Genomic DNA, 22,500 nt, shown 5'->3' on the forward strand with positions numbered 1-22,500 from the left:
GTTGAATATTTATAAGTGTGTAGATTTAAATATATGTAAATACATGAATTTGAATATATATGAACATATAAATATACATACATATATATAAATTTATATATATGTATGAATATACAAATTTATATATAGATATATATTCATACATATATCTAAATATAAATTTGTATATTCATACATATATCTTTATATAAATTTGTATATTCTTAAATAAATTTATATATAGATTTATGTATGAATATGTAGATATTTTAAAATTTATATTAAAAAAAAAAAAAAAAAAAAAAAAAAAAAATATATATATATATATATATATATATATATATATATATATATATATATATATATATTATATATATATATACATGTTCATCTGTTATAAATTTCATTGTTTATAAATGAGCCATTTTTATTTTGTATTTACAATATTATAAGAAAAGGTTTCATTTTTTTCATTGATGCATTTTGCTAATTATTTTAACATCATCCAAATTTTGCTATTTCAGATTATTCTTGCCACAAACATTGCCGAATCCTCGATCACCATCAATGATGTTGTGTTTGTGATAGATTCCTGCAAAGCAAAGATGAAGTTGTTCACATCCCACAACAATATGACCAATTATGCAACCGTATGGGCATCACGCACCAACCTAGAGCAGAGAAAGGGTCGAGCTGGGCGAGTTCGAGCCGGAATATGCTTCCATCTTTGCAGCAGGGTTAGTTTTGGTAGATTGAACAGGCATTTTAATTGATATTTGACTTATCTTTAACTATTGTAATACTTATGCTTATATTTTTTTATTTCAAGAATTAGCATTTTCAAAGATTATGTTGTGTTCTCTGCAGGCAAGATTCAAAAAGCTGGATGAACACATGACACCAGAGATGTTCCGTACTCCTCTCCATGAAGTTGCTCTCTCTATCAAGCTGCTCCGACTTGGTTCCATTGGAGAGTTCCTCTCCAAGGCCATTCAGGCTCCCCCTATTGATGCTGTCATTGAAGCTGAAGTAACGCTCAGAGGTGTGTGTTGTGTTTTATTTTTTTTAAGATGGTATTTAACAGAAAGCATGGATAAGTTAATTGGTGGGCAATTTGTTAACAAGAATAAGAGTGGAGATGAAACCTACTCTGCAACAAATTCAACAGCACAGAAAGTGCTAAATTGAGAACACAGTGATGCACTTGCAATATTTCCAGGTACCCTCAGATTACCTACAGTTAAATCTTTGTATACAGGAAATGGAGAACACTATTGCAGTTATAAAAGCCTATATTGTATATAGTTGACATGGTTTACCCGTAAAGTCCTATCCACTGTGATCATGGTAACATAACTAGCAGGATTTTTTTCACATTTTTTTTTTTTTTTTTTTGTTATGAATAGGATGTATGAAGTGTCTACCAATATTTCTAGTAATGTTTGAAAAAATTTCCTCAAGCCACACTCACTACGCCTCTTAAATAACATTCAGTAATTTTGCCTCATGTTTTGTAATTCTATTTTTAGTATTTGTATTTCTAGATAAATAGTTCATTGTGTTCTATGACCAAATATGCTTTTATTGCTTCATGTATGATTTATTTGCATGATTTATTTACATTTCCTCCAACCACACCCAATATATCAGCCCCATCCCCACATGCACCTTCCTCTCCCTCAGCCTCAGTTTTACATTACCTCATGGTATTTTACTGTATTTCATCTACTAATAAATATGCTTTGTGTATAGTGGGATATTCTGCCATATTATCAACATGGTTGAGTGTTTTTGCCATTAATAATAATTGGTACTATTTTATGACTGTGTAATTAATGTACATCCTCCATGATAATGTTTTTCTTTTCTTTTGTAGAAATGAAATGTATGGATATGAATGATGAGTTAACTCCATTGGGTCGAATCTTAGCACGTCTGCCTATAGAACCACATCTTGGCAAGATGGTTATTTTAGGCTGTATATTCTTTTGTGGAGATGCCATGTGCACAATTGCAGCACACAATTCTACCTCCCCTGAAATCTTCATTATTCGTAAGTATTTTATTGCACAACACGAACTAATAAGTTCGTGATTGTCCTTTGTTTGTTGATTTATTGTGTAATACATTTGATAAATACAGAATAACAGTAGGCTTTTATGTTTTCTCCTTGAAGTAACCGTTAACCCATTAGTCGTGGTTTTATAAATTATGTATGTCATGTGGCGGGTTTATGTTGTATGGCCTAGAGCCATATGCTTTTACAACCGATGCTGCCTTGACAGCAAATCATGCCATCTGCTGCCAATGGGTTAATTCAAAATGTAATATTTGACTAAATGTGATTTATACCTACCCAAAAGGGAAAAGTAAGAAAAAAGACCATTATAATTATTTTGAAATTGAAAATAAGTACATGCAAAAATAACTGAATGTTACCAGTTATATGTGATATATATTTGATTCTCACAGCACCAGAACACAAGAGATTAAGTCCGTTTCAAAGAGCTTTTGCTGGTAATCGGTACAGTGATCATATAGCAGCTTTGAGTGCTTTCACTTCCTGGGAAGAGGCCAGGATTGGAGGGGAAGCTGCTGAAATCAGCTTCTGTGACTACAAGGGTCTCTCTATGCCAACACTGCGGGTTACATGGGAAGCTAAGGTTAGTGACTACATGTCGATTTTAAATTGAATTGAATAATTGCAGAGAAGTAAATAAAATGTAAATAGAATGACGGACTGAAACAGGCACTTGAAATAAGTTAATTTAATTTCAGAATCAGCTGAAGGAGCTCCTTGTGAGTGCAGGATTCCCAGAAGAGTGTTTACTGCCACAGTCATACAATTTTTATGGACCTGACCCCAAATTGGACTTGGTTGTTGCACTTCTCACCCTTGGTCACTATCCTAATGTCTGTGCACATAAAGAAAAACGAAAGGTAGATACTTTATTTTATTATTATTATATATATATTATTACAATATTTTGTATATAAAAAGATCTTTACTTGGGGTTTCAAAATATGATCACTGTTAATAATGATGGTTTCCTTTCTATCCAGGTGCTCACCACAGAATCCAAAGCAGCACTTATTCACAAGTCATCTGTCAACTGCAACAACAGAGAAATGTTCTTCCCATCACCCTTCTTTGTGTTTGGCGAGAAGGTGAGACGTAATTAGTATTTGCATTTCAATGTAGAAATTGGTTATAGACCTTCCATTATAATGTTAACAAAATTATAGGAAACTACAACACTGGACTTATCTCTCTCAAACTAGATAAGAACCCGGGCTGTGTCCTGCAAGCAGATGACAATGGTTACACCAGTTCATTTGATCCTATTCGGAGTACGGAAAGTTGAAGCAGTTGAAGGCGTTGTAAGTATTTTCACCCATCATGTGCATCATAAATTGGAAATATTGTATTTTCTATGGCAGTTCTAATTATGAAACTAAATGAGTTTAGGAAATTGAAAATATCAACTGATTCCATCAAGCCTGTGAGATTTGTTTCAGCACATCTGAAACACAATGATTCCTAACTGCCACCTACAAATTAATGGTCTTGAAATATCTGTACCGTAGAGTTTTTTTTTCACTTGTGCTGAATTGTATGATTCTTATACATATTTTCTCCCATTCAGGTTCGTTTGGATGGATGGATTAACTTGAACATGGAGCCTGATGTTGCTGCAAGGATCTGTGCTTTGAGGCCAAGTGTAGAGGATCTCATTATTAATGGAGTAGCAAATCCAGAGGCCATCACAGAGCCTCGACATCAAGATGAACAGGTAATGTTAACCTTTCTTTATACAGTATTTTCAGTGAAGGCTACCAGACATATAATTTATAAATCCTAAGTGTAGGAAGTATAATTACTTGCTGCAGTGACTTTAGGTAATGTCAATTTAGATTCTCATTTTCATGGAAGGAACATGGCTTCACTCTTTTACGATTATTCCTTTTTCCAGTATTAATTGACTTTATTTATTCTTTTACCCATGTGTAATGAGTTTTTCTACTCCACAGATAATGAATTGTGTGAAACAGTTGTGTAGGCTAAATGCTGGTCGTCATAATATGGAGCAAATTGGCATGGGAGGCTTTAGTACCCCTAGACCTCCTCGACAGTTTCCAGGCAGTGGTGGTGCATTCAACACTCCAAGACCTCCAAGACAATTTGGTGGCATTGGTGGTGGACCCCCTCCATTCAAAAGGATGAGACCTGATGATGCACCTGATGGTGGCAATGATGGTAATAATAATCTTTTTGATTCTTGCTGTGTAATGCATCGTAATAATGACCAAAGCTTAATTGTCTAACTTCTGTAATCTTAGATGTGAACTGGTATGAGTGGGATGTGGTTTTATATTTTGTTTTCTAGAACATTATCTTCTTTAGAAACTACAAGTTGATATTTTTTCATCTTTTAATGAATAGAAAATGAGAAAGCAATTTACAAACATAGTATAATTTGTGACTTAATTTTATTGCAGGTGGTGGCCAAGGTCCCCCAGATGAGCATGGAGGATTTAGAAGTGGCATGGCAGGCAACAGCTATTTTGGAGGACGTGGAGGCGGAGGTTACTTCCGTGGTAACCGTGGGCGAGGTAGAGGGGGATACGGAAATCAGTTTGGTGGGGGCTACAGAGGTGGCTTTGGTGGTGGTGGTGGTGGTGGTGGTTACGGAGGTGGTGGTGGTGGGTATGGAGGTGGCTCTAGAGGAGGAGGATATGGAGGGTATGGAGGGGGTGGTTCAAGGGGTGGGTATGGAGGGGGGAGTGGGAATTACTAAGGTAGTTAATCCCTCCTTCCAGGGTAGAAGACTTTTTGAGTTAAAAGTATTCCCTTTCTTTCCATCTGCAGTGTTTACTTATGGATTTGTTTTTGAAAATTGAAAAAATATGTATACAGACATAATAGGAAGAAAATAAGCTCCACTCTACACAAACCTTTAAAAAGAAAATAATCTGGATAACATTGTGCTAGTAAATAATGGTAACTTATTTGGTGTAGTTTAATGAACATGCAATTTGGAATACAAATGCTAAAATTGCAAAAGACAGTTGGCATAGTTATTCTCTATTGTACACTGTATGTATATACAATGATTTGGGTAAACCCATTCACTCCAGGGCAATTCCTGCTTTGTATGGTCGTAATGCCGGGCTTTTCGAACGCGTAAGCCTAACGCCTCGAGACTCTCGGGAGCACAAGCCACGAGCCTCGGCTGCTCGCTTGCTCACCCCGAGCACCAGCCTTGCCCAGATGTCTCATCACCGGCGTCTGACGCAAAAACCACGAAACATGTCGGCACGTCATCCGGCACGAATGGGTTAAAAGAAATATGTGGAGCAGCTCTTGTGTTGTTTTTTTTCTCTCAAAAGATGCCATTCCCAAATATGATTAGATTGCACTTATGAAGTTCAACTGAAATTAGATTTCACAAACTATTTGCCTGAACTATTTTATTCCATTTCTTTATAATTTTAGTGCACCTAACTAGTCTTACAATATACAGGTGAATAAAATATATGCTATGTAGTGTATTTAAATAAAAAATAAAATTATTGTCATCTTTATTAACCTTGGTAATGATAATTTTAACCCATTAGCAGCGGATGGCATGATTTGCTGCAAAGGCAGAGTCGGTCGTAGACGCGGATGGCACCATGCCAGACATGTAAAACAGTCATCCTACTGCACAGACCTTTTTTTAATACCGCGACCAATGGGTTAATTCTCATAATGGTTATCGATATAGCTATTAGAGTTACAGGTTGCTCAATGGCTGATGGTCAAGTATTTTTTGGATTATGACCTTTAATATCTATAATGCTATATAAAAGACGACTGATTCAATAATAAGTATCTTGAAATAATGTCATGCTTCCTAAAATAATGCCACTCTTGACACTGTTGGGTGGTTGCGTAAATTTACATTTTTTGACTGCATGACTTTGTGAAATGTTGTTTCTGATCTTAGCCATTGTTTTATATTGATGTGTATCTTTAATCCACATTTAAAATAATTGAATATTGCAATTACAACTTTTTGATAGTAAGTTACAGATATGGTAAAGGTTTTCATCTTCTATGTACTATAAGAAATTGATCCTATTCTATCTTGTATCTAATTTATTTGTGATCAAATATGCATTTCATCATTGGGAGCAGAAAAAGAGGTAAACATAAATTATTCACCATTTATGTGAAGGAAAGCGCCTTTAGTATAGAGTAAAAGAACCTTGATGTCTATCAGTACCATGTGAAAATAATTTTTAGCTGCTTTCCAATTAGGAATCGTAATCCCCCATTAGCATTATGCTGAAAGAATATGCTAGAGTACAATCTTTAACTTCCACTTTACTTTGATAATTTTCTATATTAGCCACTGATATGCACATTAGTACAGTTACCGCATGGGTTATCATGGGTGACATAATTTTGATAAAAGGGTTTATTGGAGTAAAGTCCTGTCCCCTTAAAAGGTAGATGGTGAGCTGGCATGCCTCATGACATCAAAGTTAGGGAATCCCACAGACAAACGTTTAGGAATTTATATTGTCATATGATTATATGGGTAAATTAAAGTTACTTTTAGATGCTAACAAAATAGATGAGTCACCCTTATTAACCTAATGAAAGCCGCCTGTCGTTCAATATGAATAACAATTGGCATGTTGATTGACTACGTGTAAATGACATCCTCAATACAAGCCCTGCCTGATTTCTCGTGTAGACGCAAGCCAAGTATACTATTTATTGGTCAAAACATGCAACCTGAGCAGTATTAGATCCGTTAACACTATAATAAGCAAGGGCAAGGGTCTGCTGCTCGTGTGGCCGCACTCCAAATTTTGTTTGGTCTCCCCTGCCCCAAGTCGTTTTCTTTGATGGTTCTCGGTAGAGACACGCCAATCATCTGTTAACACATGTCCAAATGACGTAGCTTTTCCGAGAGTTTGTTTATTATCTCCTGCCCAATGCTCGTTCTCTGTAAGAGATCACGGCAAACTTCCACACCAATCAGCCATTGCCAGATAGCCGGGCTAATGACTAAAAGTTTCCGAAAGAGCACGGAGTAAAGTTTTGCAAGTCTCCCCTCTCCCAAGCCCGTGCTCTTTGAAGGTTTCTAGCCATAAACATAAACACCAATCAGCTGTAACCACAACTACAGGCCATGGCGTGACGCGGCCCGGCCTGCACTACACAGAAGCGCCTTGTTTGAAAACTTCATGAAGATGAAGGATAACTCGATTATTTGCTATTATTTATGGTTGCAATTGGTTCTGTTGATTAGTTTACTGGCTAATGCGGAAGTAGAAACAAACTCTGTGGATGACGACGGAGGCTGGTATGTAGTGAACAGATAGTGAAGGAAAGGAGTTATTGCAAGTGTTATACGGTAGATAACTATATAGTCCATAGTTTTTGCAGACTAATTCATAGGCTGGAATTTATGCAATTGTTTAAAGTATTCAATTGATTGATTTTGTCCCTGACAGTTAAATACTACCTAAGTAAAAAAGTGTAAATTTGGTTATATAGGCTCCCTGTTCTATGCTTCCACAAAGATTAACAAACATCTACAAGATGTAATTTGGCAAAATAAAGCTTGGACTAGTTCCTTATTTGACAAAAATGTAATTGGCATATGAGCATGAGCAAGCATCTAAAAAAAATTACTGCAAAATGTAAAATGAATGCATAGAAAGGAATGTCTGTATAGCATATAAATCAACCAAACAAAAAGTAACTTACCGAGAAGACATGGAAAACATTAACAAATATTCAGTGATAGTTCTCACAGAAACATCTGAATAAAGACATAAAACATGAAATTAGAATCCATGACTATGAGCTAATGTGGAGAGAATCATGTTCAAACTAAAGGAGTAGCAGTTATTTTTATATGAAAAAATTGTGCCAAAAACAGACACACACTGCACAAATATACATCACTTTGGGTATTGACTGGAGATACTGAATGAATGAAATATTATACAGACCATAAATGCTCGAACATCCCTGTTAAGGAAGCTGGAGAATGATAGATAGCATATTAGAAATGTTAAATAGAAAATTAGATGACTGCTGAAATTCAATACAGGATTTAGAACCAGTGTGTGGTATTGAAAGAATGAGAGTTCAATAAAATGCTATCCCTCGTCAGATTCAAAAGACGGTCAGTCTCACAGGCCTACCCTAGCATGTGCCATTAGTGGGCCTTATTCAAGAACTTTCATTAACCCACACAGGACGGGTGGTACAGCATGTGTACCGCGCATTCAAAAGCCCAGTTGCCGGGCGGCACAGTATTGTGCCGGCCATTCAATTGATTTAGGCCTAATAATTCGAACGCCCCGGCATTTGGACATTCAAGGCTAGAATTCCCCCGTCGGGACTGGGTTAAGTAACCAAATAAGGAAATAAATTGGTGAGATAGGAAGCAGAATATTATGATAAAAACACTAGTGTCCTTTTGCCAATGCATTAGATTTGTCTATGTAAAATGTGCATAGCTTCACATTATTCCACACTAAAAGCAAAATTAACCCTTTGATGACGGTGCGTCACACCCGTGTGACACGGCTAAATGCCCGATGATGGGGCGACGCACCAGTGTGATGTTCCCAATGCAATATTGCTTAGGCCTGGCGTAGAGGGCTTCCACTTATCGCTGGGCCCGTTGGGATAGGGTTAATAATGGAAAGTTTATAAATGGGAATGGAAAGGAAAGAGTTAAATTTCATGCCAAATCAATATGTAAGTTCTACATCCTTCCTATCTGAAAGCATGGCAAAAAGTTGGTGTTGCTGAGATTGGCTTCTAGTCCAATGTACCTTGGATGACTCGTGTTTTGAAAAGGTCTCTATTGTGACCTTAGTATCTAAATGACATGGTTAATGTGACATTGTTACCTTACTGTATATACCATATGATATATATTGTAAACCTTATACCATATACTTTAAACCATACCTTACCTTACATACTAATATAAACTTTACCTACCCTACCCTACCCTACCTTAACCTCACCTCACCTCACCTCACCTCACCTCACCTCACCTCACCTCACCTCACCTCACCTCACCTCACCTCACCTCACCTCACCTCACCTCACCTCACCTCACCTCACCTCACCTCACCTCACCTCACCTCACCTCACCTCACCTCACCTCACCTCACCTCACCCTACTCTACCCTACCTTACCCTTCCATACTCTACCTAAACCTATTCTTGCTAAACATAACCGAACTTAATCTTGTTTAATAAATTTGACAAAACCAGTACTTATTCTCCATTTTTTTTAACAAAGTGAATATGTACCTGAAAAGTTGGTGATGATTGGCTGAATGTAACATGTACAAATAATATTATTGCATTTCAGTTCATTATCATCAACCTGTAATTTTTCAAATTATCTCCAATTTGTTATCCTCTCATTAATCATCACCAACCTGTAAAGTGTATTTTCATCCGGATAAACAGAGAATAGTGATCAAATATTTCTTCTAGGACAACTACAGACAAGGATAGAATTGCTCAACCTGGTCCATGCAATATCCAAGTGGAGGATGGATCCCTGACTCAGGAAGACTTCATAAAGAAGTAAGATTATCAGTTTTTTGTGCACTGTGGGACTAAGGAATTCATGCAGTTTCAAAATTGCAATAACTGAAGCACATATTCAACTAGTCAGATTGAACTCTGGTTCTTGGGTCACTTCCAGGCTCTCAGCCTCCTGTATTGGTTGCATTGCAGTTACCCCTTATGAGGCATATTTAAGAGGCTCAGACTTGGGTGGGCATGTTAAGATGTGTATTTTCTAATATTTTCTATGCTTATATATGATATATTAGCAAAATGATACTAATTAGCATTTGTTACAATAGGTCATCATAACTGAGGAGTAGATAGCTTGTAATTCAACAAATGGAAAAATGCAATATAAAAGTGATCTGAACCTGGGCTACACATGTCTAGACTGGCTTCAAAATATATTAAGAAGTTATAAATACATTGTGATATTTAACAATATTTTAAGACAATCTTAGAGTATAGACCATCACTGGACAGAAATGAGTGTAGGATGTGAGCAAAGAATGCTCTAGGTCTGGCTTCCCAAGTACCCAGTTAGTACACCTAGACCTGGCCAAAATCCCTGATGTGAGTCGGGTTCCAGAGTCATATTTAGCTAGTGAAACTCAAGGTTAACCCACTCACAACGGGGGCATTCCAGCCTTGCATGTCACAACGCCGGGGCTTTCGAACGCTTAGGCCTAAATCATTTAAATGACTGGCACCATATGGTGCCACCCGGCCACCGGGCCTTTGAATGAGCGGTACCGTAGTGTACCACCCGTCCAGAGAGGGTTAATAAATGTATGCAGTGATTCCTGTTAAAAAAATGGTTTGTTGAATAATTATTTGTAGATAGTATTAGTCCCATGAATGTTTGTATGTTATGTTGTGTAAAGCATTAAGACTATATATTTTGAAATTGTTCTAAAAGCATTATAAATGAAATATCCTATCAGTTGAATATTATATTAATTTAAAATCTTCTTACTAGATATGCATACTCTGAGCCAGTAGTGATCAAGGGAGCAACAGATAATCAGGTAAGGCTTTTCGTTTTGCATTATTCCAACATTTACTCTTATTTTTATCTTAAAGATTTTTATTTTGCATTATTTTGTAAGATTCCATTGTTTACTTTGTTTTTCATACTAAAGCTAATGGTTATGCAGTATTTGTAAGATTCCATTGTTTATCTTGTGTTTATCCTAAACACTTCAAATTTTAGCCCAGTTTGGAAAGTTTGACAAATGCACCTAAGATGTTTCTCATATGGTTTGGTTAATATTCATTATGAAGTTCACTTTATGCTGAGATCTAGTGTTATTTGAATTGTAGAGAATATATATTATTTTGGATTTTTCATTTTATGATCAAGTATGTCATTAAGCCTACACTTTTGCTAAAAGTCTGAAATCTTAATGCACTCTTGATAAGAGTTGCACTTGACTTATGTAACTTGCCAGTTTCAGCATACTTAAGAGAATGAAGCTGGAAAGAATATGATGTTTTTTGCATATCTGCACTTGATATGGTCAAGCTATGTCCCATCCTAGATTTTAGCAAAAAAAAAACTGCACTTTCCAGTCTGGGTTTTAGTGGACATGGTGTCCTCCTTTTATCACAGTATAAAGGAATAGGTTTAACAAGATGTTTTTCATCTATAGTTAAAACTACTTGTTTGAATTTTTGATTTTGCTTTCAGATTTGCAATGTTGATCATTATGACATTTAGAGATGCTGATGTGTAAATTCAGGAATTAGGATGAAGCTGATACTTTTTGGGTGTTCTAATGTTAAGTTAATGTACTACTCAATTTCAGGTGTTTCGGACTCTTACTCGCCGATCAGCATTACTGGACGGTTATGGGCATACAACTGTACGTTTAAGCTCAGCCAACAGCTATAGCTATGACAAAAGAGATGTTACCTTCAATGAGTACTGCATTCGTCACGTCCATCCTCAGAAATTAACTACTCTAGGGAATGGTATGTAATGTTTTGTGTGTTTATGATATAAGCAGGAAAATGCATAAACCTCACAAAATTACTTTGTTCAGGAAAGCTTAGATATATTCTTAAAATGCTAGTTTTACTTTTATCCAGGCAATGGTATTAACCCATTAACGCTAGAAGACGAGATATTTTTTCATAGCTATCCTCCTGGCCAGCTGCCAGGTGATCGGATGCGTACCGCTTGGCTGTGGCCACTGTGGGCAAATAGCTTTACATGTTTGAAATATCCTGGCTTTTCGACCATTTGGAGCCAAAACAGCCCTGTCTGCAACATGTTAACCTATGGCTAAATTCCCGATGCTGGGGCGTCATGCCAGTGTGACGTTTTCAATGCAATATTGCAATGGCCCGGCGTAGGGGTTTTCACTTATTGCCGTGCCCCATCGGGAAAGGGTTAACAGTATTAAACATAAAAATAACTTTATGGAAGAATACAATGAGATTCTGGCTATAACTTTATGGAAGAATACAATGAGATTCTGGCTGTGATGTATTTGATAGAATTACTTGATTTCAGTTTACAGTTAACTTACAATGGGTCTTGAATAGCTTATTAACCCATTGTGTATCATGACATACATGACAGCACCGATAAGCCTAAAAGACGGGCGTCAATGCGTAACATTGGGATCTGCTCACAGTTGAAGCGCGCACACGGTCATGAAGTATTATGGCTGTAACGGCGCTAGCTCCAGAGCTGCAGGGTTCCAAAGTCAGCCTAGACCCTCATTTTATGATTGATTTATGGAAAAATATTGTTTTGGCTAGTCTGCTCTACCCAGAGGGTGGAGAAAACACTTTCTCCGTCCCTCTAATTTTTAGCAGGTGCTGTTAGTGTCATAGACTGCCTGTTCCTGACGATCAGTTAAGTCTGCAATGGGTTAAAGAGGGTTTCACTATTTGTAAAGACTTCTTATTGTGAGAAAACCTCTTAACCCATTGGTCGCGGTATTAAAAAAAGGTCTGTGCAGTAGGATGGCTATTTTACATGTCTTGCACGATGCCATCCACGTCTATGATCGACTCTGCCTTTGCAGCAAATCATGCCATCAGCTGCTAATGGATTAATGGGCTAGAATGAATCAACATGACAGATGTATACTGCAAAAAGGAACATTATAGTATGTCACATAGAATCCTTTGAATACTAGGCTTACTTGTCAGGATTCATATTTTCTTTTTGTTAGTCATTACCCAAATGAAAAGGATATTTAATACAAATATGGAAGAGAAGGAAATGTGTGCTTCTCAGAGCAAAGCAACATAAATTTTATGTATCACAGACTTTATGGAATAGATTGTATTTTCAAAGAATTTTTTCAGAGACTTTTTACTTCTTTGGTGACAACAATCATGAAGAATGGCAAGACCTTTTGGAGCAGTATAAACAACCACCTTATAGACTACCCCTTCATTTGCCAGCATTGAGTTTTGGTCTTGCAGGTAAGTTTTATGAAATGAATAATGAACAATCTTCTGCTCTAGCTTCTCAGATTCACTGTCATAAATGTAGATGCTTTCCCATTTCATAAATTTTGATGCAGTGTCTGGAAAAAAAAGTGATTTGTTTCTTTTTCTTTCCAGGTCCAGGGACTGGCGTTCCCTTCCATTTCCACGGGCCAGGGTTTGCAGAGACTATGTAAGTGTTTGCTTTGAAATGGAAGCATGAATTGTTTAGCTGGAATTATGGCTTGAGCTTTATAGATTTTTGGATAAAATTGATATTATTGGGTTCAAATAATTTTGATATAGATTGTATTTTTTTTATGTTAACATTAGTATCACTGTGATAGCATTTTAAATGAAAAACTTTACTTCAGAAATTCATCACAAATTTTAAGTCATAGTATTGAAAGGTACATCCACTCTTCTGTAGGTGGGGAAGAAAAAGGTGGTTTATGTACCCTCCCAGTGTCAATCCAAACTTCCATCCAAATCGCACAACATTGCAGTGGTTAATGGAAGATTACCCACACAAAAAAGATGATCCCAATTTGTTTGAATGTACACTTCAACCTGGTGAGGTAAGTAGTTAATATGCTTATATTTATATGATTGTATATTTAGGAACTGCATTTCATATTTGTTTGTATGAGGGGCATTCAAAAGATGTATGGTAAATGTTAATAAAACAAGAAGTACATATGAAAGGTAAATCTATTTTCCAACATGTACAAAATCCAAGTCAAGACATTTTTACAGGCAGTGTCTCCACTTTTCTAAACAATTTCAATAAAAACAAGGTTTTGAGAATAAGGCAGCATCCTTAGCATCACTGATTATTGCAAAATATATGAAATAGACGTGTTTCTTCATGTTTGGGAAAAGGAAAGAACGGAAGGAGCCAGATCTGGGCTTTCATGGTATATCTTAACCCTTCTGAGATGGGTTACATCTTCAGATTTTCAGCCTGGATGGGCTATGTATATTCTCTATTATTTTCTAGCCTTATAGCATGAAATAGGATTCTAAATATTTATAAGAATCATGATAGTAATTAGTCTTTTGTATAAGAGTTTATCATAAATAGCTTGTAATTTCAACAAAAGAAAAAATGCAATAAGAAAATTACATAATTCCTTGAAAATGCCTGCCACAGAGGGGTCTTTCAATAAATGGGTTATTTATCCATGACCGAGCATTTCAAACCAGCTTCTGAACTTTTCAGCATTTTCATCACATGAGTGATGTTGGCTTTCCTTGATGACAGACATCTTTTCATTTTTCCTTGATGAGACATGAAGTGGGCAATCATGTGTAAGCAGCTGTGGCTCCATAAGTTTTTGTCAAAGCATGATTATTGTCTTCCACCCAAGAAATTTCATGTTGATCTGTGGTTTGAACTTGATGAATATGACTTTTTAAGTAATCTCATCAAAATGGGATGAAAACATGAAGTATTAAGAGGGAAGATATTTTATTTGATTTTAGGAGAGGAGTGAAAGTGTAACCAAGTTTTTATTTATGATTTGCTGGGATCTCTTTGAATGCCCCTCAAGTATTGTATTTGTAGTTGGTTAAGGAAATAAAAAAAAAATATTACAATATAAAGATGATTGATAAGAACCCTTACATATGCATGTGTAAATAATAATAGCAACTGTTGTTTTCAGGTCATATATTTTCCTGACAAGTGGTGGCATGCAACTCTCAACATTGACAGCAGTGTTTTCATTTCAACCTTCCTCAGTCCATAGTCTTCACACTAAAAGACATGGAACATGGTGATGGCTTAATGTATATGTGTTAGTAATGTGAAGTAGTTTATATCCCACAGCATTTGAAATGCAGACACGCATTTACTGATAGTTCTTACTGAAAGACCACATGTATTCTGTAAAAAAAGACATTTAGTTTAAATGAAATTCAGGCAACTGCTTGTTTGATGTTTCCTCTCAGTCATTGTTGATATACTGACAGTGGATACTATACAAAGCATGGATTTAGAATCCTGCTCAGTGTGATATAAGCCAAATTTGCAGAGCAGAGTGTGATATAGAATTTCATATTTTTTAACAGCTCATGTATTAAGACTTATTGCAGTTCTTGTGTTATAATATGGCATACAATGCTATGATCTTCAAACTTATGACAGAGTTTTTTTTATATATTGTTAGAACAGAGACTATGCTAACCTACAGTAAAAGTAAAGTCAAATCTTTTCTAGAAAGTACTTACATAGAAACTGAGTGTAAATGCTTTTTCTTGTGTCGTAATATACTGTTTTCCTGGTATTTATTTTAACTTATTATATCTTCTAACATGACTGAGATTTTATGACTCAGTTAGAACTGGCTATGAATATCATAAGATTATGTCCAACAACTATGTGCATTCAGGAGTAAATCCATTACGGAGGCAGAAAGAGCATTATTTAGGTATACATATACTGTATGTATTTATATGTATATCAGTTACTTGTCATACATATTTAACAATCTGCAATTTTTCTAAGGTAAATCCAATGCTAAATTGAAGGTCACATACTTATAATAATTAAATTATAAATTTGAATAATAGAGACAGGTTAAAAAGTCCAATCTGCATATATTCTGGCTGTGAAAAAAAAAACTTTTATTTGGTATTTTTTGTTGATGGCTATGTGGTGATGGTGAATATTTATAGTCAAATTAAATTTCTGTAATTATTTTGGCAAAGTATTTAGATATTTAATTTTTTACAAGACAGTGCACTTTTGAAGACAGGTGCATTCAATATTTCATTCCAGGTAGCAACATAGTGGGACCAATAATGCCATTTTTTCCTATTCTCATGTTCTGCTTATCACATTTCACCTTATGGTAAAGCTTATTCCCCAGAAACATTGAATTCATTGAGGTAATAATGAAATTGTTCTGAGGTCTTAATTAATTTAGTTAATATCAGTGTACTCCATTAAATAATGGAATTCCAATATGTTTTCTAGTCAGATTCATTTTACAGGTTCTTGCTGACAATTACTGTATATTTATTGGTTCCTAAATAAACATTTTGAACATTTGTGTTATTGTCCATCAACATTCAATGAGTACTACTAATGCAAGGTGAGCCATAGACATTTTTTTGGTAAGCACATCCCATTATGGTAACTATTTATTGATTTCCAAAATTTTAGAACACTACTAATATTGTATAGTCTTGTAAACACTGCTACATAGGTCCCTTGTCATATCTTCCATATGATATTTTCTAAAATACAAAAATTGATTTTTTTTTTAACCAATTTCAAGATAAATTGCTATGAAAATACAGTTTTGCAGAAAACTAAAAACAATACTGTATCAACATTATAAAGAAATGTCAACTGCTTAATCTTAAAGTATTTAATGTTAAATCTAAATGCATCTTAGAAAATTAAGAAAAAATATTAAAGCTAAAATATAGCCCTGTAAGTACTCAAATTCAAGCTGAAACTTAGTCAATATGAGAACAGACTCTAATGTTTTTGTAATATATACTTGTAGGGGTAATGGATACACAGTTTATAAAAAACATTCTTCATTTGTCTGCTTTGCAGTATGTATATATATATTTATAACATCCCTATATTGAAAAGGCTGTACATGTTTTCCTTTAATGTTTATATAAATAATACAAAAAAGGCACTAACATCAGCTAAAAAAAGAAAAGAAAAGAAAAACCAATCTTGACCTTTTGCTATTTAATCCCATGGAGGAAAAATACAATGAATTTAATACTTATCAAAAATAAGAGATAAATATTTCTTTACAGAGATACATAACTATTCTATCATCAAATCAACAGCAAAGGCACCTGGATTCCAGTGCTATTCCCTGGCTAAATCTTGAAGTAGTGACATCTGTGCCTTTAGCTCCTCCATTTTAAGACCTAAAAAAATATATATAACATTATTGCACTTTTCATAAATATCAATATAAGGCATTATATACATAAGTATGAAGAAAAAATAATCATATATCTTACCTATTGATTGTATGACCTGTTTCTTCTGTTTTTCTGTTAGTTTTGCTATTAGTGCATTATAATCTTGGAGAGTTTCCTGCACCTGTGCTGTGGTATCTTCCATATCCTCAGAGAAATATACAGTCCCCACTGATGATCTCTGAATACAAAGAGTAACTTAATACAATGTTCTTAAATTATGATGGTAATGTATTTCATAAATTTCATAATTTCATCAAGACACACTAAAGGCCTATGCTGGATCTACATTCAGGTTGTCTATTTAACATGTACCCTTTAAAAAAAAAAAAAAAAAAAAAAAAGTTCAAATTTCAAGGAAGAGCCTTCATATATACCAAGCATGTCTTTACAGTTAGACTATATAAGAATGCCACTATAGAACAGAAAATATAGAACAAAAATATACAGAGGAATTATCTTCTACTAACCGCATCATTCATAAGTTCCATAGCTTCTGTAAATTTCTCTGATATGTTGTCAACTGCTCGTTTAATCTCTGGCTGAGTAAGACTTTTTCCTGTGCTGTAGTTGTAATTATTCTTCACTGCCAGAGGCAAACTTTGCCATCCTAAGGATTTATTTGTTTTTTGTGCTGTAAAACTCACAGAATGAAACCTGCAAAGCCAAAAAGGAGAGATCATAATCCAGAAATTGTGACTATGAAAAAGGATGACTTGAAAAAGTTTGAGTTAACATCTGCACAATCATTCTAAAGTTATGATGTATTGGTACTATTAAGATAGCAAGTACTCATGCATTAATTCATGCTCCTGATGCAGAAGGAAAACATGTATTAAATTAATTACTAATCACCAAACTTAATGTTCCAGTTGTCATCATCTTGCACAGAAAAGGCTATTCAATAGCACATATAACAATTACATTTTTAGTTACATCATGACTATGTATTATGGGTTAAACAAAAAAATCTATACCTGTTCTAATTGTTCCAAACACTTAACCCATTGCGGACGGGTGTCATGACATACATGACACAGGAGCTTCGGCCTGACGACAGGTGTCATGATGTACATGATGTTCGGGGAATTTGGATTACTGTACTGTTTTATTGTGCTATGACTAAGGAGTGAGTGATGATGGTAATTGCAGTCATAATTTCTGTAATTACCATAATATTAAACAAACCTAACATCCAAAACCTTGATGGCACCACTTTCTTCTAACACCAGAAGGAGAGAGAGCCTTGAATGGCACCCATCCACAGTCACTAGTAAGCACTATCTTTAGAGAGTGATGGCACACCAGTAAGTTGACGACCTATTGCTCTAAAGTAGCACCAATGAAGGAAGTGTAGACAGAATGAGAAGAGGAAGGTGTCTCAAACCATACCCAGTGACTAAAATGTGCTCATGTGCCAATAGGGATGCATTTTCCTGTGGCACTCACAGTCACAAGCACAGGTTTCCCTCCTCTTCCCTACCTCTTCATGTTATCTTCATTGCAGGTGGTTATATGTTTCGTATTCGTTCATGACAGCACAAAATTATGAAAAAATAAAGTTGCTTTTTATCCTCCTATAAGACAGCAATACTTCTATCACACTGAGAATACAGAAAATAATGAGCTGCTATGGATTAGATACTACAATTTTAGTCAAATGTAGCCTTGATAGAGCCTGTCATATGGCACACATAAGTCTCTAACCACAATAAAACAAAAATAAAACATAAAATTGGCTCTAGTTTTATAATGAGTGACTGAAAGAGAGCTTGAAGATTCAAATTATGTTGCTTCAAGCTGCCTCGCTCTGAAATAAAACCCATCCTGGAGACTGGGCAAGCAAATCTATCCCCCGTCCGCAATGGGTTAAAGGATGACCTATCTCACAATATGATGCTGAAATGCACTAAACAATCATTTTTATAAATTCTAATTCAATTTGCACAAAAAATTAGTTATATTTTTGGAATCTATTAGTCAAACTCTATATTATGATACCTGAAATCATTACAATCATATTTTGGCTTGCTGTGGAATATTGCCAAAGTTTATGCATGTTTTCACTGGAGCTCACCTAAATTTATTATGCATGTCATTTGGCATACAAAATCAGCATATTCTAGGCTCATATCCAATTTTATAACAAAATTGCAACAATTTTAATAACACAACACTCAGAAGGCCATAAAATCCATGAATAAATCATAAAACATACAAGAGAATTATCCAGAATAGGACTGCATCAAGCAACATATGGCCTGCATGTTTTGCATTCTGGGAAAAGCCAACATATCTTCACTACATATATTCTGGCAAGAGAGCTTAGACTAGTTTCTTATTTGATAAGCTCTATCTTGCCAAAAGGACATTTGTTGGCCTGTGTCTGAGTAGAGGTCACCAGGAAATTATTGTTGACTTTTCTGTGTCCTTACAGACAATATCAAATGTAAAAATGGCAATAATTCATTGGAAATAAACAATAATAATGGCATAAGAATACCACCATTAACAAGGAAAAATAATGAATTCCCAAGCTCAAGAAACTTTGGTTAATGTTGAATAATTATTTTCCTCAACCGGAAACGATTCAGGAGTTATTAACCATAGTGACCTTGAATTAAGAAATCAAAACACCAATACCGCATAATCAACTTTTATCATAACATTTTTTTCCCTGAAACCATTAGCGTTATCCAAGTCCTGCAACCATAGACGATTTTTAATTATTCTTAAAGCAGATGTACCCTTCCTTATCAGTGCCACTAACCGTTCTGAAGAAGCGATGGGATTCCATCCCAATTTGACATAGTTTACGTTGCCAATTAACCTACGGGAAAATCTTGTGAGGTTCGCCATGGCACTGCGGTGTTTGTTGTTTGTTTGCTGTAACGAGGTCGAGTCAAGGCTGCCGTGATGCCATGCGCCCAATTCTGCTTCGTTTTCTCTTAAATATTTACCATATAATACGTCATTCTCTTGTGACGCTGGGTGTCGAAATTAACTTACAATAATACTAAACAACTATTACTAATATTCACGAATATTGAAAACGAAAATGGAAAAAAAAAAATGCTCAGCAAAAATTTCTATATTCTACAGATTGCAGGATGAAGGAAAGTGAATACTGGCGCCATGATTAACATCACGTCGTTTGCAACTTTCAGTTCGACAGGCAAGAATGCAAGAATAGAAACGCGATAACAGAATCATTGGTCTTTAATTATCAGGCTTTAAATCGGAATTCCCTGTGCTGACTGCACTTTGATTATAACTTCAGCAATACCAAAAATACATGAAAATCTTTAGAATATATACAATTTACTAATAATTTGCTGTTTCCCTGATAGAGATACAGCTGTATCTATCATCAATTCAAGATTTTAATGGATATTCTGCGGCACGGCTTTTGGGTGCACAGGAATAGCAGACGAATTCTGTAAGAAACTGTTTATTTCCTGTTTGTTCCTCATATTTGTTTTGATACTGAGGGACTTCGGGCTTTGGGGTTGATTTTTTACCAGTTAGTCATTAAAAGCTGCCTTTTATTGGAATACGTTGTGCTAAAACTGCTTCTTGTAGGAAGACGGCCTTTGAGCGTTCGAAGTGGAATTTTAGAGCGCAATTATTCAAGGTTGTTTCTTGAATCGAGGCGGTGTTGCGACTCTGGGCAATTTGCGGGTCTCGTCTGCTTTTTGTTGTTCATTAAGGTAGGCTAAGTTAAGGATACAGTAAGCCGTTGCGAATATTCGGTATTATTCTACTTGTAAGTGGTTTGTAAATAGTTTTTCGGAGGGAACTTCGTCAAACAATCGAGTACCATCGAGAAGGGGATTCAGGAAGACCAGATCCTAAACTGCGAGTCTCATCATATTGCATGTAAAAATAGCATGTTCGAGAGAATTAGTTCACAACATTTATTGTTTTTTTAGATTATGAATTAGATTTAAGAGGAAATGCAATTTTGATTCAGTGTATAAGAGTAAGATATCGATTGCTGATGTTGTTCTAGAAAGGTCAAATAACATTTGGGTCGTTATGTAATACACTCGCAGCGACACACCGACCATGAGAAAGTTGAAACTGTAGGCATTTAGGCGTCCTTTAAGGCCGGAAAATAGTCAGTAACATCAGTTACAGTTCGAAGAATAAAAAATTAGACATCTTTTCCAAGTCTGAAGATGAATGACACTTTTTCAAAAAATAAGAAAAAAAATGTTTGCCCGCAATAGGACATTTAAAGTATAAACGCCAGACTCTGAGTCGCTGAAACACCAATGCGCCGCTCGTGTGTTTACTCTTCCTCTGCGCTACCGGAATTAACGAGGAATATTGCCTTTTTCGTCTCGAATTTCGTCTCCGAGCTCCTTTTTCCTCTACACCGGGATCTATTCTTGATGGTGAGTGGACCACAAAGGTAGAGAAATGAATGAAATAAGAGTTGAGAGGGAGAAGTATGGAGTAAAGGGTATACAACATGGATCCTGTCAAGGGCCGAGTCTTGACCCACGTTTTGGCAGCAGGTGTTGGTGTTAGACGCGAGGTTAGGGCTTTAGGGGTTAAATAGATGGGTTTCTAGGGATATTTGGGTAGAGTATAGAGTGCAAGGGATAACGAGTATTTGCTTTCTACCAGAGGGGATTGATGAAGATTCAGGTGGCATGGAGTGTTTCCATTAACCTCACGTGGGTTATGGTATTTCTAGTTATTTTAACTATGTTTATTTTATTTTGAGGCAGTATTGATGGTCATGGATTGAAATTGAGGTAGAGCACAGGGATTAAGGAATTGGTGATAGTTGAAGTAGTGTGTGTGGTGTTGACATCAAAAGGGTTTGGTATGTTGAGTTATTTATAGGTTTATCCATTACATTTTATTTATTGTGATAATTTTGTTGTGAAATTAGGGTGAAAATATCATAATGATGGCCAAATGACAGACAAATTGCAAAATTGATAAGTACTCCTATATAGCAAATGAAGGTTTTGTAGATGTGATGTTATGTTACAATAGTAATTATTCAGAAAATCTGCAAGCTCCTTATACCAATGAGTATGGTACCTGGTGATTACTTTAGATGTCTACTGTCCGTATCTTCACCCAAATTTTGAATTTTTGGTTCTTGAAAATAAATTTCATTAATGTCATTGGCTTGCGTAATTGGGGTCATGAAATATATCAGGGAGGTTTGGTGTTAATTATTGGGAAAAAAAATTATTATCTAATGAAACTTACACTTGTATGCAATTTTATCCCATTCATGACTGATTGTGTGATATGCCATTGGAATATTTCCCACGTGACGGATTATGTCCTTTGGACTTTTGCTGTATATATATGTTGTACATAGTTACGTTTGTATGTAAATCTTGTAGTTGCAATTTTATATACATATTTATCTGGACCTGTCAGAGAGTTTAAAATAAGTATAAAAGCCTCTTTTTGTCACCCCTCAGAATAGAGTCGGTGAAAGTTGCCCTCAAAGGTACAGTACAGCAACGCACTGCGAG

General features: G+C 35.5%; 4 protein-coding genes across 9 annotated transcripts in view; 3 read left to right on the forward strand and 1 right to left on the reverse strand.

The window, feature by feature from the left end:
• Positions 1–5,554, forward strand: part of mle (dosage compensation regulator mle) — a 23,937-nt gene extending 18,383 nt beyond the window's left edge. For all 4 annotated transcript variants that reach the window (XM_086553540.1, XM_043011477.2, XM_086553541.1 and 1 more), the window contains 10 exons: positions 504–716; positions 847–1,021; positions 1,856–2,032; positions 2,452–2,642; positions 2,758–2,919; positions 3,043–3,147; positions 3,262–3,360; positions 3,627–3,773; positions 4,012–4,237; positions 4,480–5,554. In XM_086553540.1, coding sequence (XP_086409666.1) covers positions 504–716; positions 847–1,021; positions 1,856–2,032; positions 2,452–2,642; positions 2,758–2,919; positions 3,043–3,147; positions 3,262–3,360; positions 3,627–3,773; positions 4,012–4,237; positions 4,480–4,778 — 1,794 coding nt within the window. In that variant the 3' untranslated portion in view covers positions 4,779–5,554. The remainder of the gene's footprint in view (positions 1–503; positions 717–846; positions 1,022–1,855; positions 2,033–2,451; positions 2,643–2,757; positions 2,920–3,042; positions 3,148–3,261; positions 3,361–3,626; positions 3,774–4,011; positions 4,238–4,479) is intronic.
• Positions 5,555–7,005: 1,451 nt separating this feature from the next.
• LOC122250146 (jmjC domain-containing protein 8) lies at positions 7,006–16,087 on the forward strand. Its single transcript, XM_043011481.2, has 8 exons — positions 7,006–7,340; positions 9,509–9,601; positions 10,566–10,614; positions 11,395–11,560; positions 12,911–13,030; positions 13,172–13,226; positions 13,464–13,611; positions 14,701–16,087. Exons 1-8 carry the CDS (start codon positions 7,222–7,224, stop codon positions 14,782–14,784), a joined length of 834 nt encoding a protein of 277 aa, XP_042867415.1. The 5' UTR covers positions 7,006–7,221; the 3' UTR covers positions 14,785–16,087.
• A 481-nt stretch (positions 16,088–16,568) lies between these two features.
• Positions 16,569–19,955, reverse strand: LOC122250147 (uncharacterized). Of its 2 annotated transcripts, none has more exons than XM_043011482.2 (4): positions 19,761–19,955; positions 17,461–17,647; positions 17,033–17,171; positions 16,569–16,936 (listed from the first exon to the last, which is right to left on the reverse strand). In XM_043011482.2, exons 1-4 carry the CDS (start codon positions 19,847–19,849, stop codon positions 16,875–16,877), a joined length of 477 nt encoding a protein of 158 aa, XP_042867416.1. In that variant the 5' UTR covers positions 19,850–19,955; the 3' UTR covers positions 16,569–16,874. The 2 variants fall into 2 exon arrangements, with proteins under 2 accessions (XP_042867416.1, XP_086409670.1); XM_086553544.1 differs by having other exon boundaries at positions 19,738–19,897.
• A 1,288-nt stretch (positions 19,956–21,243) lies between these two features.
• The window catches only part of scny (ubiquitin specific peptidase 36), a 17,966-nt gene continuing 16,709 nt past the window's right edge, over positions 21,244–22,500 (forward strand). The window contains exons 1-2 of one of the 2 annotated variants that reach the window (XM_043011479.2): positions 21,259–21,390; positions 22,447–22,500. The exon at positions 22,447–22,500 is cut by the window's right edge and continues 376 nt beyond it. The gene's annotated coding sequence lies outside the window, so the exon portion shown is untranslated. Of the gene's footprint in view, positions 21,391–22,446 lie in introns of both variants that reach the window. The other variant, XM_043011478.2, reaches the window with a different exon arrangement.

This window comes from Penaeus japonicus, unplaced genomic scaffold (assembly GCF_977035675.1).
Source record: "Penaeus japonicus unplaced genomic scaffold, GWHDUDI00000001_assembly GWHDUDI00000028, whole genome shotgun sequence".
Lineage (NCBI taxonomy): Eukaryota > Metazoa > Arthropoda > Malacostraca > Decapoda > Penaeidae > Penaeus > Penaeus japonicus.

What these genes read in the sequence shown, in the direction of transcription:
- LOC122250146 (XM_043011481.2), top strand. Translation starts at nt 7,222, where the DNA reads ATGAAGATGAAGGATAACTCGATTATTTGCTATTATTTATGGTTGCAA. An exon ending in AGGGAGCAACAGATAATCAG is followed by an intron (nt 10,615 to 11,394) that starts GTAAGGCTTTTC and finishes ACTCAATTTCAG; the next exon opens with GTGTTTCGGACTCTTACTCG. An exon ending in ATTGAGTTTTGGTCTTGCAG is followed by an intron (nt 13,031 to 13,171) that starts GTAAGTTTTATG and finishes TTTTCTTTCCAG; the next exon opens with GTCCAGGGACTGGCGTTCCC.
- LOC122250147 (XM_043011482.2), bottom strand. Translation starts at nt 19,849, where the DNA reads ATGGCGAACCTCACAAGATTTTCCCGTAGGTTAATTGGCAACGTAAAC. An exon ending in TGGAACTTATGAATGATGCG is followed by an intron (nt 17,172 to 17,460) that starts GTTAGTAGAAGA and finishes CTTTGTATTCAG; the next exon opens with AGATCATCAGTGGGGACTGT. An exon ending in ACAGGTCATACAATCAATAG is followed by an intron (nt 16,937 to 17,032) that starts GTAAGATATATG and finishes ATATTTTTTTAG; the next exon opens with GTCTTAAAATGGAGGAGCTA.